At 34.5% G+C, this 15,877-nt stretch overlaps 2 protein-coding genes across 2 annotated transcripts; both read left to right on the top strand.

The window, feature by feature from the left end:
* The first annotated feature begins 5,206 nt into the window (after nucleotides 1-5,206).
* Nucleotides 5,207-12,141, top strand: LOC104213575 (CDPK-related kinase 1-like). Its single transcript, XM_009763107.2, has 11 exons — nucleotides 5,207-6,407; nucleotides 7,023-7,153; nucleotides 7,694-7,735; nucleotides 7,816-7,924; nucleotides 9,110-9,188; nucleotides 9,273-9,569; nucleotides 9,862-9,974; nucleotides 10,464-10,571; nucleotides 10,733-10,795; nucleotides 10,920-11,087; nucleotides 11,552-12,141. The coding sequence occupies exons 1-11, from the start codon at nucleotides 5,922-5,924 to the stop codon at nucleotides 11,687-11,689; spliced, it is 1,734 nt and encodes a 577-aa protein (XP_009761409.1). The 5' UTR covers nucleotides 5,207-5,921; the 3' UTR covers nucleotides 11,690-12,141.
* Nucleotides 12,142-14,070: 1,929 nt separating this feature from the next.
* Nucleotides 14,071-14,931, top strand: LOC138883262 (uncharacterized). The gene is made up of 2 exons (XM_070163942.1): nucleotides 14,071-14,550; nucleotides 14,647-14,931. Exons 1-2 carry the CDS (start codon nucleotides 14,071-14,073, stop codon nucleotides 14,929-14,931), a joined length of 765 nt encoding a protein of 254 aa, XP_070020043.1.
* Nucleotides 14,932-15,877: the final 946 nt, after the last annotated feature.

Below are 15,877 nucleotides of genomic sequence, written 5' to 3' on the forward strand. Positions count from 1 at the left end.
ACCTTATAATATATGGTGCGGATCTTACACGGTGCGAATTCAAATTAATAGAAATCTCAATACGAATATCAGACACGTGAGAAAAACACTTGTTGAAACGCTCTCTTATTATCCCTTCGGGGATGCCCAGTTAGTTTGGAGGGTGGTCATCCATACAGATGATCTAGGATCGATCCCCCTCAATGCCTTCTGGGTCGAGCCTGTCGCACAGGGTCTGCCTAGTGTTGTTTACATCCCCTGTGTGGTTTGCAAACTATTACACATTGGAGGGTTTACCCTGTGCGCACAGAGTGCTCGCCCGAAAGGCAGAGAATGTGGCAGAGGAAGTAACGGCTGCGGATTTTCCCGAAATTTTAAAAAAAAAAGGCTCTCTTATTTTGGTTAATTTGTCAAAATGCCCACTTCTTCGGATCGGATTAAGGCCCCTCCTTACTGTATGAAAGGTTTTATGCCAGAAAGATGATTGCATGAAGATAACATGTTCTACAATTAAAAAATCAAATTAAGACAATCATTCGAAGAATAAATCAAGTAAAACCTAATTTTGAGAAGATAAATTATTCAATGATACACGTGATAGTATTCAATGGTGACAGTTCAAAATGGTTATGAATCTCTTTAGGAAAATTCCTAAAAGGGTTGACATATTATACACAATAATATATATTATTAATCGCGCCAAAATGATCCAAGATGAATTAGACATTACACAATTATAGCCATATTTATCCCTTTTTTCATTGCAAATAGATTAAGGGAAACCCAATCATGAGAAACATGCTACAGGTTGGTCATCAACATCAATTGCTAATTCAAGCTAAAACTCTAATAATTCTAATAATAAATAAATTCTTAAACTATTATATGCGTGTGGCACAAACAATCGTTATCATGAAGTTGATAACACGCCTATTGCTCTTTTTTTTCTTAAAGAAAAATTGTGGTGAGACAATAAGGACGCACTATTATGGTAAAATAATAAAGTTAAGGGTATGACAGATAATTTTGATATGAATTTGTAAACCTATTCAAACTAAAAGGAAAAAACTTCGTGAAATGGATTACTACATTTACGGATACAAGCATGGTTTCAAATATGTTTAGACAATTACAAATCATTATTGGGTTCAGTGTTTTAAAAAGTGAAAAGTTAGACGAAGCGTTTTACTTAATACGAGGCGAGATGCTTTACTATTAATATTTGATATTCTTTTTGATAACTAATATCAATATCAATTGTGTGGGGTAGCAATTTTTTAAAGTGGTATTTACTTTTTACCCAGCATTTTCAATGCTTAGCAATAGTAGCCACTAGTTTATTAAAATTAATATGAAAAGATTATATTACCCTTTTTTCTATCTCTTTCATGTTTGGAAGAAGAACTCCGTGAGACGGCGACTGCGCAGAGAAGGAAACTGAGGATTTGTTTGGAAAGAAAATCAAGATTCAGAGGACCAAACAAGGAGGACAAGTGTAGTAAACGACCAAGAGACGCAACTACCTCAAGAATGGACTTATTGAATATTGATGGGTAACATTTAATTGGGAAGCAACTAATAAGGACAGACAGAAGTTGAATAAGACGAATGAATATTCTATCGTCAAATATTTTTATTTTTTTTGTGAAAAGATACAAATAACGTGTGGTTTTCTGCTACGTTATGGATCCTGAACTTACAGTTACAAGTTTAAAAGTTAAGGACACTTGATCCTGAACTTCGAGTTTTAAATTCAAAAGTTAAGGACACTTGGTCCTGAACTTAGACTAACAAGCTCAAAAGTTAAGGACAATAGGTCCTGAACTTACAGTTATAAGTTCAAAAGTTAAGGACAATAGGTCCCTGAAGTCCTGAACTTAGACTAACAAGCTCAAAAGTTAAGGACAATAGGTCCTGAACTTAGGCTAAGAAGCCCAAAAGTTAAGGACAATAGGTCCTGAACTTAGGCTAAGAAGCCCAAAAGTTACGGACACTTGGTCCTGAACTTACAGTTACAAGTTCAAAAGTTAAGGACATGTAGTCCTGAAGTCCTGAAGTTAAGTTCAAAAGTTAAGGACATGTAATCCCGATGTCCTGAACTTAGAGTTCCAAGTTCAAAAGTTAAGAACATATAGTCTTGAAGTCCTGAACTTAGAGTTACAAGTTCAAAAGTTAAGGACATGTAGTCCTGAAGTTAAGTTCAAAAGTTAAGGACATGAGCAGAAGGATATTTTCGTCCGGACAATTAAAATTTATTAAAGCAGTGGCTAAAGACTAAAAACATTTTAAACAGTAACTTAAAAGTAAGTACATATGTTATTAGTGGCTAACTGTGCACGTTCTGCGCACCGTAGTATGAAAATCCGACATGTTCAGTCTTATGCACAATCTTTTTGACATGGGCTAAATGTAGACGTTGAACAAACTGAAGTGGTTGAGTCTCCTGTATTATTTATGATCAAATAACCCTTCATTTAATTGATAAATATTAAGTAGCTATACCTACTAAGAAAACAACCAATCCCTACAATTTGAAATTCTCATGAGCTTAACATGGTGAATCCAAACTATCAATTTATTAGTTCAGATTTAGTTTCATATTCATTTATGAATAGGGTTAAAGCAATTTGGGACACTCACAATTCTAAAAAAAAATTCACCAAATATAGAAAATGTTGCTAACAACAATAGCTTACGTATTAAAGATTTCTCTCCTTCGTGAAATGACAATTCTAATGGTGTAGAAATTCTTTACGTTATTAATATAATATAAATTATACATAAATGCTTATATATTTTATCCGGTATTTATACTAAATTATGCAAAGCGAGAGAATATATTGAGGATATGTCCATCTTTTGAATTCATTAGTTTAATGTAATTAAAACCTAGTGTGAAGATGTAAGTTAAAATTATTTAAGAATAGGTTGAAGCCATTTTTGGAAGCTTATAATCCTAAATAAATTTTCACCAAATATAGAAAATTCTCTACTATCAACAATAACTTACATATCAAAAACTTCTATGCTTTGTCAAATACAACTTCTGTAGTACCGCTTAGGCAAGAATTAAAAAGGTTATAAAATTGATTCCATTGAAAAAACAAAGAGTTAATACCCTAAAATTCCCCTAAACTATCAAGTTTTTGTCAGTTTCCTACTTAAATTATTCGTTGTCCTCAAAACCCCCCTAATTATTGCCCTTCATATTAAAATCCACTGCTTGCATTCTTAGAGGTACGTCTAGTACACACTTCTAATTGTCTAGAAAACGTGCGCAACACTATACGTGGCTATTTAACTCAGTCTAAACCCCACCTAAACTATCATTTTTTTGTCAGTTGACTACTTAAACTATCTAGTTTCCCCAAAACTCCCTTGAACTATATTCCCCTATATATCAAAATCCCACGTTTGACTTTTAAAGGTACGTCTGTCTAACTATATTAACTTATGATTCATACAAAGTTCTTATATAGTTTACTTATAATATATTACTCTCGAATGATTGATTAATTCTAGGAGTTTTGGTCAAAATAATATCTAATGTACCATGTTAATTTTAGGTTTAGTTATGATTGTGCTTTATGCTAGACTCCAATTGATAAGTCCTTATTTATATTCAACTTGTAGCACAGTTAAAATACAAATAAATGCATATAGTGTTGTATTTCTTAAAAGTCATCTTATATTACCAAAATAATAATTACTCAAAAAAATTGCAAATAAAAAATCAATTTCCCAACAATTATATTCTCTAATACCATATTACATAAAGAAGGTTCAAGAGATTTAGCTTTATTCTTTACAAGGTGTTGAGTTTAATAAGAAGATTTAAATTGGTATTCTTTCAACAATATGTGTAACACATGAAAGAAGACTAAAACAAGAAAGAGAATAAATAATTTCAAAGAAAACAAGAGAGGGAGAAATTTTTCGAGAGGAAATCCATACGGAGAACTGAAGAAAAAAGGTTAAAAAATGAGGAAGAAGGTGAAAATAAAGAAGAAAGGTGAGAGAATAAGGAAGAATGATTAAAAATGAGGAAGAAAGATAGATATAAATGAAATGAGCATATTTATTAAAAAAATAAATTTAAAAGAGGGTTAGGCTAACTAACCATTATTTTCTGTGGGCCATTTTGATGGGTTTTTTTTCCAGTTATCATGCGCTCCCAAGTGAGTATCTACACATGTTATGTCATGTCAGCGACGAGAGATTTTTAATACGAGCGATAATATAGTTCAGGGAGGTTTTGAGGACACTGAATAGTTTAAGTAGGAAACTGATAACTTAAAAAAAAAAAAAAAGATGTAGCAGAAAATGCTATTTTACAGAATAATCATACAGCGAAATTTCTTCTGTTTTGTGACTGCTAAAAAAGGTTAGTATTTTCCATTGGCAAATAAAAATATTTAAAGATAGTAATTCAAGAGCAGAAGTTTATGATACCATTCTTTTCTCTTTTAAGAAGTCAAATTAAAAATTAGAGAGTTCTATTGTGAAAACAGAATTAAGAGGTAATACTACAACAAATACAGCAAAATTTCAAAGTTCAACAAAAGCCAGATAGTACAAGTCAAACCTCAACCTTTACAGGCAATATATTGGTTAGCATAGTTGTTCACAAATGTTCACATAACAAAACACAAATGCTTCTCTCTCTCTCTCTCTCAAAATAAAGACAGGCTGGAAGGATCCAAACCTCAAACCCCACTTACATTATTAACAATTAATAATATTTTCATTCAAAGCAAATGAAAGAAAATCCAAAAAGAAAAAACACCCACAATTAAAAAAAAAGGAAAACAACAATACTAAAAGAAGCCAAAGAGGTGAGTTGAAATGATGAATTTCATGTTTAAGCAAAAATACGAGGTAATTTCTTCTCTTCCGTCTACTAAATATTACTCTCTGTTCCTAAATCTATTTCCTTTTTAGTCCGTTAAAAAAAACGATCTCTTTCCAAATTTGGAAACAATTTAACTTAAACTTACAATTCTACCCTTGATATGAGAAACTTTTAGAACCACACAAATACTCTGGATCCCTTTTTGACTTGTTTAGACCATAAATTCTAAAAGTAATTCATTTTTTTAATCTTCGGACTCAGTTAAACAGGTTCACATGAATTGGAATACTTAGAAATTAGTTCTAACTCCCAACACCATAATTTTTTATAAAAGAAAAAGAAATAATATACTAAAGAAAAAGTTGAGAAATCAGACAACCAAAGGAGATTAGCTTCTTTCCTTTCCTTTTCCCCTTCACCTTTATTTTCTTCCTGCTTCTGCTAAGCATCTTTTTTTCTCACTTTTTAGCTCCTCTATCATTCTTGTTCATTCTTTACCTTCCTCTTGGTTAAAAAAAAAAGTATTTTCCCTTAGGTTCTCTTGCTTTAATTTGATACTTTGATTCCATACTTCCCTCTTATTTCTTTCCATTTCTTCAGCTGTAACCTGTTAGTAAAATCTTTGATTCTTGTTGAGCTTTGTCTCTCTGGCATTGATCATTTGATCACAAAGTCTAATTCCTTTTCTTATTGGGATTTTCTCTTTTCCCTAGGAATTGTTCTTGGACCTTAAATACCTTTGCTCAAAATCTTTGTTGATCCCTTCTTGGTTCTGCTGTTCTAAGCTTAAAAATCCCACTTTTTCTTGTTTTTCAGTTCCAAGATTGTGACTTTCTTACTTCTTCAATTGTTGGGTGTCTGAGAATTCCCTTTTTTTTCATTTGTTTGGTTATTTGTAGTTTGTATTCTATTTGTTTGAGCTCAAAACTCTTGAGAATTTGCTCTTGTTTCTTTTTCTCCTTGTAATGGTTTAATTCTCAGTATTTCCCTGTTAGTTCTTGGTATAAAGTTTTTAACTTTACTTCTTCTGTTTTTTTCCTTTTGATTAATTGAATTCTGTTGATCCTATCTAAATTGTGTTCTTGATTCCATGGGACTTTGTCATGGAAAACCCATTGAACCCCCACAAAACTTGTCTGAAAATCCCATAATTCCCATTGATAATGAGACTGAATTGAGTTCCCACACTGGGAAAACACCAAAATTTCCTTTTTACAGCCCAAGTCCTTTGCCTAGTGGATTCAAGAATTCCCCAGCTTCCAATTCTAGTGTAACTTCAACCCCTTTGAGATTTCTCAAACGCCCATTTCCACCACCATCACCAGCTAAGCATATAAGGGCATTGCTTGCTAGGAGGCATGGCTCAATTAAACCTAATGAAGCTACAATTCCTGAGGGGAGTGAGTGTGATATTGGTTTGGATAAGAATTTTGGATACTCAAAGAATTTCTTAAGCCACTATGAGCTTGGAGAAGAAGTCGGAAGAGGCCATTTTGGTTATACTTCTGCAGCTAAGGGGAAAAAAGGGAGTTTGAAAGGGCATGATGTGGCTGTTAAAGTTATCCCAAAATCAAAGGTTTGCCCTTTTATGCTGTTTTCCCTATTAAAGAAAGTATTGTGAGAGTTTTGTTTCTATATTCTGTTTGATTGCTAAATCTTGTTGAAGTCTTCATTTGTCATTGCTGCTGATTGTAATATTAACTGGTCGAGATGTCATCAATTGTAAGTGCTTTGAGGTGCAAAGTGTTTGGTGACTTTGAATGAGCTACGGTCTTTTTGCAGAGATATAGTAATAGCCGGATGTTCTCATTGTTTTGACAAGTGTTGGTTCCAGAAATGGTTGAGAAGGATGGCAAGTGGGCTAGATAGATTTGTTGGAACTTCCATTATTACGTTTATGAGAAATTGACCTTGGCCAAATAGGATTTTATGTCGTATAGTTTGTTACCTATCAAGAAAAGAAAAGGTTGACTAATAGCTAGATGATGTTCTAGTATCTGAAAATTTTGCGGGTTTTGTCTATTTTTACATATAAAAGTTGAAGCAAAGCATTAGGTGGAAGATGATTCCAATCATTTTCTTGTCAACTGTGTTTTACATGATGTTATCCTGTTATTTGCACGCCAAAAGCAGTATTGAACCTTATTGTATTCATTCTTTCTTTTTAATGAGACTGAGGAATCTTTTGCAGATGACCACAGCAATTGCAATTGAGGACGTAAGGAGAGAAGTCAAAATATTGCGTGCTTTAACAGGACATAGGAATCTGGTTCAATTCTATGATGCCTATGAGGACGAGGAAAATGTTTATATAGTCATGGAGTAAGTTAAATTAGTCAATCTTAATGCTGTTTTTGCTTGATGTTTATGTTGAATTCAGAATGTGTAGACCACCTTTCAGGGTAACATGTCAATGTTAATACTTCAGCATTCTGATAGGAAAAGAAATATGATCTTTTGTTTTCTATTAGGCAACTTAATTACATGATGGAGATTTGTAGATTACACATAAAAAAAATGTTTTAGTTTGGTCTATGTCCTTCCAAATGTTTGCATTGGCTTGAATCATTAATGTCGGCAAAACTAAAATAAATGGTTGTCATTCATCGACTGCTAAATCTTTTTTAGATGTGCAAATGATTTAATGCCAACAATCTTCATGGCTGATGTGAGTTTTCTATTGTCAAGCTAGTTTAATATCAGAGTAGTAGATTAAGATACATAAAGAATCATCCTGATTCATATTTCCAATGTTTTTATAATTGTTTGCCAAACCAGGAGAGATATCTATTATAGTTCATCAATTCTGGCTTTTATGTTTTACCCATTTTTGTATACTTATCTTTGTGAAATCTTCTTCAGGTTATGTAAAGGAGGAGAATTACTGGACCGGATACTTGCAAGGTGCGTACTTAATACATTTTCAGCTTTGTATGCTTGTTATTCTCCTATGTAAACATCCTGACTTCCGATTTCTTTTGAAGGGGTGGGAAATACTCTGAAGAAGATGCCAAAGCTGTCATGGTGCAGCTTCTAAGCGTGACATCATACTGTCATCTTCAAGGGGTTGTTCACCGTGACTTAAAGCCTGAGGTAATGAATTCTTTTTATTTCCTTATGACATAAAAATACTCAAAACATTCTTTGCAATACACCCTCTACTTTGGTTTAAAACTTCTGTTTCTAGTAGCAGATTACTCACTTGATGGCTAGACCTACCTAACAAGTTATTGTTGAACTTTACATTTACAAACAAATGAGCAAGAAAAAGAATGTCCAACTACGAAAAAGCTCGGCAATTTTTATATTTGTTGCTGGTATTTACTCATTATTTTCAAGATTCTTGAGGGAAAAAAACAAAAAATGGGGAAATCTTTAAGGTTTTTAAACTTTCTGATTAAATGGTTGAATTTCCATATTCAGGGATGGGTGATTCCGATTGCTGTTTTAGCTCCTGTAAATAGTCTGACCTGTATCTGTATTTGGTTGAAGCATTAAGAAATGCGTAGTGCAATCAATATGGCAATCTACTAAAACTTGTGTAGAATTGCTTCACTACTGTAATCAGATATCTCATTGGTAAATTTTCTTATATTATATGGCTTCTTTGTATATTTGGTAAGGAAATAAATAAGAATCTAGCGTTTGTATTTGGAGAACTGGTTAGGAATTTGTTGATAAAATTTTCTTGAGTTAACCTATGAAATAGGATCAAGCTTACTGAGGAAAGTGTTGTACTAATTTTTTATGATGGGCATTAAGTGCACGAACGCAAGCATAATAGCATGATTAATAACCTCAAATACCAAAGAAAACACTCAAGACATCATCAACTTAATAACTGATATTAATTGTGTGCAACACGTTACAGTACAGGAAGTGAGTAATCCTGTATTTCCATCTTTTATGTCAATTATTCAATTAGGATATCTAGGATCCTTCTCAACTAATTAGGTGACTAAAAGAACATTCATGGGAATTTTCGGTAACATAATATCACATGATGAATGCTGATAACCCAATCATAATTTTGTATAAGCCCCTGCAAAGTATTGAGAGAGTCAAATCAGCTCAACCAAATCAAACTGCTTAGTTATGCTCTGCATTTGTTCTTACAGTATCTGCTGGAAATGTTTAGGGTTTCTTCTAATCTCACCATATAGGTGAAACAACTGTAGTGCCATCTCTTTCCTCCCTCACTCTCTACAGCGTATGCTCTTTTTATTTCTTTGGTTTCCGAGCTCATTATATTGACAGCTGTTCTTGTGTTTTATTCAGAACTTCCTTTTTGTTTCTAAGGATGAGAACTCTCCTTTAAAGGCCATTGACTTTGGTCTTTCTGATTACGTAAAACCAGGTAATGTTAATGCATACAACGCTTTTATCATTTCTTATTCTGTTATTGTAGCATGCCATGGTTGACTGATGGAAATATTTGCAGATGAAAGGCTTAATGATATTGTTGGAAGTGCATACTATGTTGCTCCTGAGGTTTTGCATAGATCTTATGGAACAGAAGCGGACATGTGGAGCATTGGTGTAATTGCCTATATTCTTCTCTGTGGAAGCAGACCTTTCTGGGCGCGAACAGAGTCTGGTATATTTAGGGCCATCCTGAAAACTGATCCAAACTTTGAAGAAGCCCCTTGGCCCTCTTTGTCTTCTGATGCAGTAGACTTTGTAAAAAGATTGCTGAATAAGGATTACCGCAAAAGGCTAACTGCAGCTCAGGCTCTCAGTAAGTCTCTTTGTACAATATCATATTTGGATGTATCCTCTCAGCATCCTGTAGTAGACCTTATAATAGTGGAGTAAGGATATACCTCTACCAGTTTCAAGTTCCTTAATGTCCTTGTCAAGTCTTGTCTCGAGAAGAACTCTAGACAAGAACTCTTCGCCGCCATAGATGAAGCTATACTAACTTCTTGACATAACCAATTTACCTATGTGGTTTCATGTTTATTATCTTAGTAATTTATCAGATTTTAGCTGTATTATTGATTTCTTAACCTGTCTCATTACTTGTCTAGGTCATCCTTGGTTGGCTGGTTATCATGATGTGAAGATTCCTTTGGATATGATAGTATATAAGCTTGCAAAAGCTTATGTATATTCGTCTTCTCTTCGAAAAGCTGCTTTAAGGGTATGTATATCTGTTCTGGTGGAACTTGTCTTCTAAGTTCAGCAGTCATATAATTTAGCCAAAAAATCTAATATGAGCACTTCTGTAAGTAGTGCCATGCTTTTTTAGGCATGTTAAGGTGATATAAGTTCTTTTATGTTTAGTTCCTGTTATATTTCTTCAATCTCTTTCCATCGCCCCCGCACCAAATAGCTAAGGGAGCATGATGTGATCAGCAAGGTTCTAATATAACCTGTTCATCGTTTCTGTGATCCTGTAAATATGTACAGAAACAGATTTGTCCTGTTACTGAGAGATTATAGTATATAAATAGCAAAGAATGCAAATGCCATAAGCACCCTCATGCAAGATGCTAGTCTGTAGATTATCCATATTGTACAGTGACACAATCTTGGAGCAATATGAATGATAGTATTTTGACTTACTAAAAAAATGTTAGCCCCTCAATTAGTTAGCTGTATGATTTATCGTTTGTGGCTACTGTAACAGGCTCTTGCTAAGACATTGACTATACAACAGCTAGCTTATCTTCGGGATCAGTTTACATTATTAGGGCCAAGCAAAAGTGGACTTGTAGCTCTATCAAACTTCAAAATGGTAAGCAAAAGTGGACTTGTAGCTCTATCCTCAACCATCATCATTACTGAAAAATAAAAAGAAACTAAAAAGAATGTTGACTGATTTTCTATTTTTCTTTCAATGTACTCTTTCTTTATTTACGATTCTCCACTTCTGAAATGAGTTCAATGACTTGGCAGGCTGTGATGAAGAATGCCACCGATGCAATGAAGGACTCAAGGGTTTTCGACTTTGTCAATACGGTAAGCTTAGGAAGCTCCTTTGATTTTATCTTGTTGAAGTTATGAAATTTATGCGAAAAATCCTGATGGACGTAATGATGTAATGACGAATTTTATTCACTGACTTTTTTCATGCCCCGAGCAGGTGAGTTCTCTTCAATACAGAAAGTTGGATTTTGAAGAATTCTGTGCTGCTGCGATAAGTGTACATCAGCTTGAGGGAATGGAAAGCTGGGAGCAACATGCTCGTCGTGGCTATGAGTTCTTCGAAAAGGAAGGGAACAGGCCTATTATGATAGAAGAACTCGCCTCGGTACAATTTCCCCCCTTCCCCCTTTCTCATCGTGATTCTAATAGTAATCTTTATAAATAGGGGTGGGCAAGTATCTGACTCCATCAATAGAACTTATATCATAAAGGAGGGAGTAATAATTTCCAACGTGCATTATTATTATTTGCTTATGACATTGTCAAGTAAAACAGAACAAGTTGACACGTACAGAGTTCATTTTTTGGTTCAAAGATACGAGCTGTTCTACTTCTAAGGTAAAAGAAAATGTGTAATAGATACAAAGATTGAGCTTTTTATATAAGTTAAATCATCATTTATTACGTGGTAAGAAATTAAAAACATATAGGAATATGGTGGTGGCAGGACTAAACTTGCCTAAATCGATTTCTGAAATTTGTCAACTGACATATTGCAAAATTGCGGAAAAAATCTTTAATTCTCAGCTTCTAGCTTGCTAATTTTTCCTATCCGGTTTCTTCAAACAGGAGCTCGGGCTTAGTCCTTCAGTTCCAGTTCATGTAGTCCTGCAGGACTGGATAAGGCATTCTGATGGGAAGCTCAGTTTCTTGGGATTTGTCAGGCTTCTGCATGGAGTTTCTTCGCGTACATTTCAGAAAGCTTAGAATATAACCTTCCTTTATGAATTTATCCAATGCTTCATCTAGCCTTCAGACTAGTAAATCGAAGAATCAAAGTCTTGTTGCTTGATTGAATGGTGGCAATAGATGATCTGTTAAATGCTGATACAGCTGGTTTACGACGAAGCTACAGATCCTATTTGATAATGCATGGCATTAGCAGCAGCATATTGGTGTCAAGTCTTATTGTAATTCTTCTATTCTTCAAATGTTGGATGGCATACCACTTAAGAGGATTGTACAGATGAGGATAATCAGAAAAATGTAAGTAGGGTCAGAAAAGACAGCTGAAAGCTGAGATGAGTTTTTGTGGCTTCCGAGTGTAAAGCCTTGTTTACCATTCCATTGGCTTAATAAATTCTCTTTATTGTGCCTGTAACCTTAGATCCTTAAATCTTAATATATGGATGCATTAGCAGTGTCGGTTTATTGTCGAATTTCTGCTTGTCAGTGGGTGGATTTTAAGGCTTCATTTCTTGTCCCAAATTCATATTTACTGTGTTATTTTCAAGTTGTGTACACCTAATATGTATGCATATAGTATTTTAGGAAAGTACTATTATTTACGCATATATATATATGATTTTTTGTGTGAAGCGTTATCAAATAACACACCTTAGCCAGGGTCGGAGTTAGAGAGCCGGGAGCGGGTTCGGCCGAACCCAGTAGCTTTGATTCGAACCCTGTATTTGTTTTAAAATTTTCATTGAATATGTATAAATTATTGATTTAACAGTAACTTCAAACGATTAGAATCACCTTAGCAACTGAATAGACCTGCTACCTTCCATCTTCAACCCCACGCCAACCCTGCCAAAAAGGAAATCCAAGCAAGTCTCCTCTATTTCCTCTTTTTTTTTTTTTTTTTAATCATCATGGTGAGGAATTTAACATACAAATAGAAATGGAAGTAGTTGGATGTTAAACATTAGAGAGGCAAAATGCTCTTAACTCAATGTATGAACTCCAATGTTGAGTTCTTTTATAGAGGGGAAAAAATAAAATTAAAGCAAAGGTATTTGATTTAATTTGATTTTCTTTCTGAATTAATCATTACTAGGATCAATATTTAACAAGGCAAAAGTCATCAGCAACAAAATAAACTAGCTGCTTAACTAATTCTAATCTCCCGTAACGCGGGTTTGTTTGAAAACAATTCAAGAAATTGGGACTAAATTGTACATTCAAAAACTTAGTTCGTTAGGCTATAATCTGAACTGCCTACCTCCCAACTGCTAGACCAAATATATTTTCTTACACAAGTTACACGACCATACAGAAGGATTTACATTTACCGCAGAAAACTGATTTCTCTACAATTTACGTATGCTTAATTTTCTTTAGAAGGCACTGAAGTTTTAAAATCTCATATTTTTACAGAACTCATTAAACACCTAAGTTATGTACATGCTAATAAATTACCCGTTCATCTGAAATTTTTGGTTCCAACTCCACTAAGATGAGATGATAGGAAAAAGACGTCGGATGATTCAAATGATTTTGTCCTTTGAGCAATGATGGCAATCTACCAAAATCGAAATGATAGGAGGTGATGTGTCATTGATGCATAACATTGGAGGGGCCAAATTCTTTTGATCTTTGAGTTTTTCTTTGTTTATACGAAAAACATGTTGCCTAGCAGTTGGGAGTTTTACTTTAAGGTAAGTGCCCCCACCAACATAATTTAGTCTCAAGATCTTCTGATATTCCACAATGATTTGATCAGGAGTTTAAAACTAGGTTTGATCCAAGGGGTTGGGGAAAGAAACTAAATCTTGTGACCTCTTAAGCTTGTTTGCCCTAAAAAAAATGGATAACAGTTGAATTTATTTGTGGTTTTAAGGATATGCATATTAATTCAATACAAATGATTAATGACATTAGATTAAACAAATAAAAAACATAATAAATTGTTGAAGTGCTGCAATGACAACTGGAAACTAAGGCTATCTGTTAGGTGACAAACGGTGATTTTAGCTCATTGGTAGTTAGTTACTAATAGTTAGTTATAACGAAATTAGGAAGGTTGTTAGTGATAATTAAAAGGATATAGTTAGTTGTATATATATACACACATGTATATATCAGTGAGGTAGGGACTTCATTTTGTAACGAGATAAGTTTTCTCTCAATACACAAAAATTACAACTGATCCAGAAGCTTCCACTCACAGTCCTCATTTTCTTTCTTCTTAGTTGAGCTCAACCACCTATCAATAATGGTGGATTTAACATGGTATCAGAGCTAAGAGAATCGATTGGAGCTGTGAAGATCTAGCTTTAAGAGTTGTTCTGTGAAATTGTTGAGAAATTTTTTCGATTGTTCTTCGTCTTCTTCAAAATTCCTAATTTCTGAGCAGACCGATAATGGCTGAGATGAACATTGACAATCCGCGACATCCATTGTATCTACAACCTTCAGATGCGCCGGGAAATGTGATAATTTTCGTTCATTTGACTGGGAGCAAGAATTATTCGGTCTGGAGCAGAGCAATGAAGATTGCGTTGAGAGCTAAGAGAAAACTAGGGTTCATAGATGGTACATGCACTAAGGATCAATTCACTGCTGATCTAGGCGAGGACTGGGAACGTGTTAATGCTACAGTTTTGACTTGGATCATGAACAATGTCTCGACGGAGCTGGTAAACGGGATAGTTTATGCCAGCAATGCTCATGAAGTTTGGACTGATTTGCAGGATCGTTTTGACAAGATCAATGGATCAAGGATCTATAATCTTCAACGAGAAATTGCTACAATTTCTCAAGGTACTTCCAGTATCTCTGCTTATCATTCTAGACTTAAGCTGTTGTGGGATGAGTATAGTGCACTTATTCCAACTCTGCCTGTGATTCCTAAAACAAGAGAATTCATAACACATCTAGAACAACAGAATTCTTTTCAATTTTTTGATGGGATTAAACGATAGCTTTAGTGCCATTAGAAGTCAGTGTTGCTCATGTCACCATCACCAAATGTGAGTCGTGCTTATGCTATGTTGATTAATGAAGAGAATCAAAGGAAGGTCCATATGACCAATACACCTATGAATGAGGTGAATGATTCTACTGCCTTAATGAGTTCAAGAGATAATTCACAGAAGTTCAAAAGGTATGGAAACCTATATTGTGAGTATTGCAGAATCAAGGGTCACACTAAGGATACTTGTTACAAATTAGTGGGCTATCCACCTAGTTTCAAGGGAAAGAAGAAGCAGGAATATCGATAAGCTAATGCAGCCATAAGTGATGGATTTCATACCAAGGATGATGTGCTCCAAGCCGCCACAACTGCAGATTCTAATTTGGCAAGACAAGGAATGCACAAGTACTTCATTGATGAGCAGTACAACCAGATAATAAAGCTATTGAATCAGGACAAAGGAGAAAAATTTGCAGCTAATATGGCAGGTAATACTGATTCTCAACTGACTCAAACGTGTGATACTTCTTGGATCATTGATACTGGAGCAACAAACCACATGACTTCAAACATTAACCTGCTGAATGACATAACTAAATTGCCTAACACCAAAAGAGGTAATGTTCATATGCCAAATGGTAAAACAGTACCAGTTATGTACCAAGGAAAGTGTAAAATCACAGGTGGTGAATCAATTCAGAATATTTTGTATGTGCCTGACTTCAAGTACAACTTACTATCAGTATCAAAATTGACTAAGGAGTTGTTTTGCTCAGCACTTTTCTTTCCATCATTCTGTGTATTCCAGGACCTATGCACTGGGAAAGTGAGGGGGATTGGTAAAGAAAAGGGTGGCCTTTACTTGCTATTACCATATGGATCAAGTGTAAATAATCTCAAACACCAGATTAGAGGTTGTTTGGCAGAAAATGATACATCAGACAACAATGTATGGCATAGAAGGCTAGGATATGTACCAGCAAGAGTGATGAGGCAGCTGCCATTCATAAAGAACAAGGTGCCAGTAGATTGCAACTTCAATACATGCACTATATGTCCATTAGCAAGACAAACTAGGAAACCTTTTCCCCTCAGTACAACTAGAGCAGGAGTAATTTTTCAGTTAGTACATATAGATATCTGGGGACCTTACAAAGTACCTACCTCTAATGGAAATAGATATTTTTTGACACTTGTAGATGATCACTCTAAGATGATTTGGGTGCTCTTAATGAAATTGAAAAATGATACTC

The sequence above is a fragment of the Nicotiana sylvestris genome, chromosome 12 (assembly GCF_000393655.2).
Source record: "Nicotiana sylvestris chromosome 12, ASM39365v2, whole genome shotgun sequence".
In the NCBI taxonomy this organism is placed as follows: domain Eukaryota; kingdom Viridiplantae; phylum Streptophyta; class Magnoliopsida; order Solanales; family Solanaceae; genus Nicotiana; species Nicotiana sylvestris.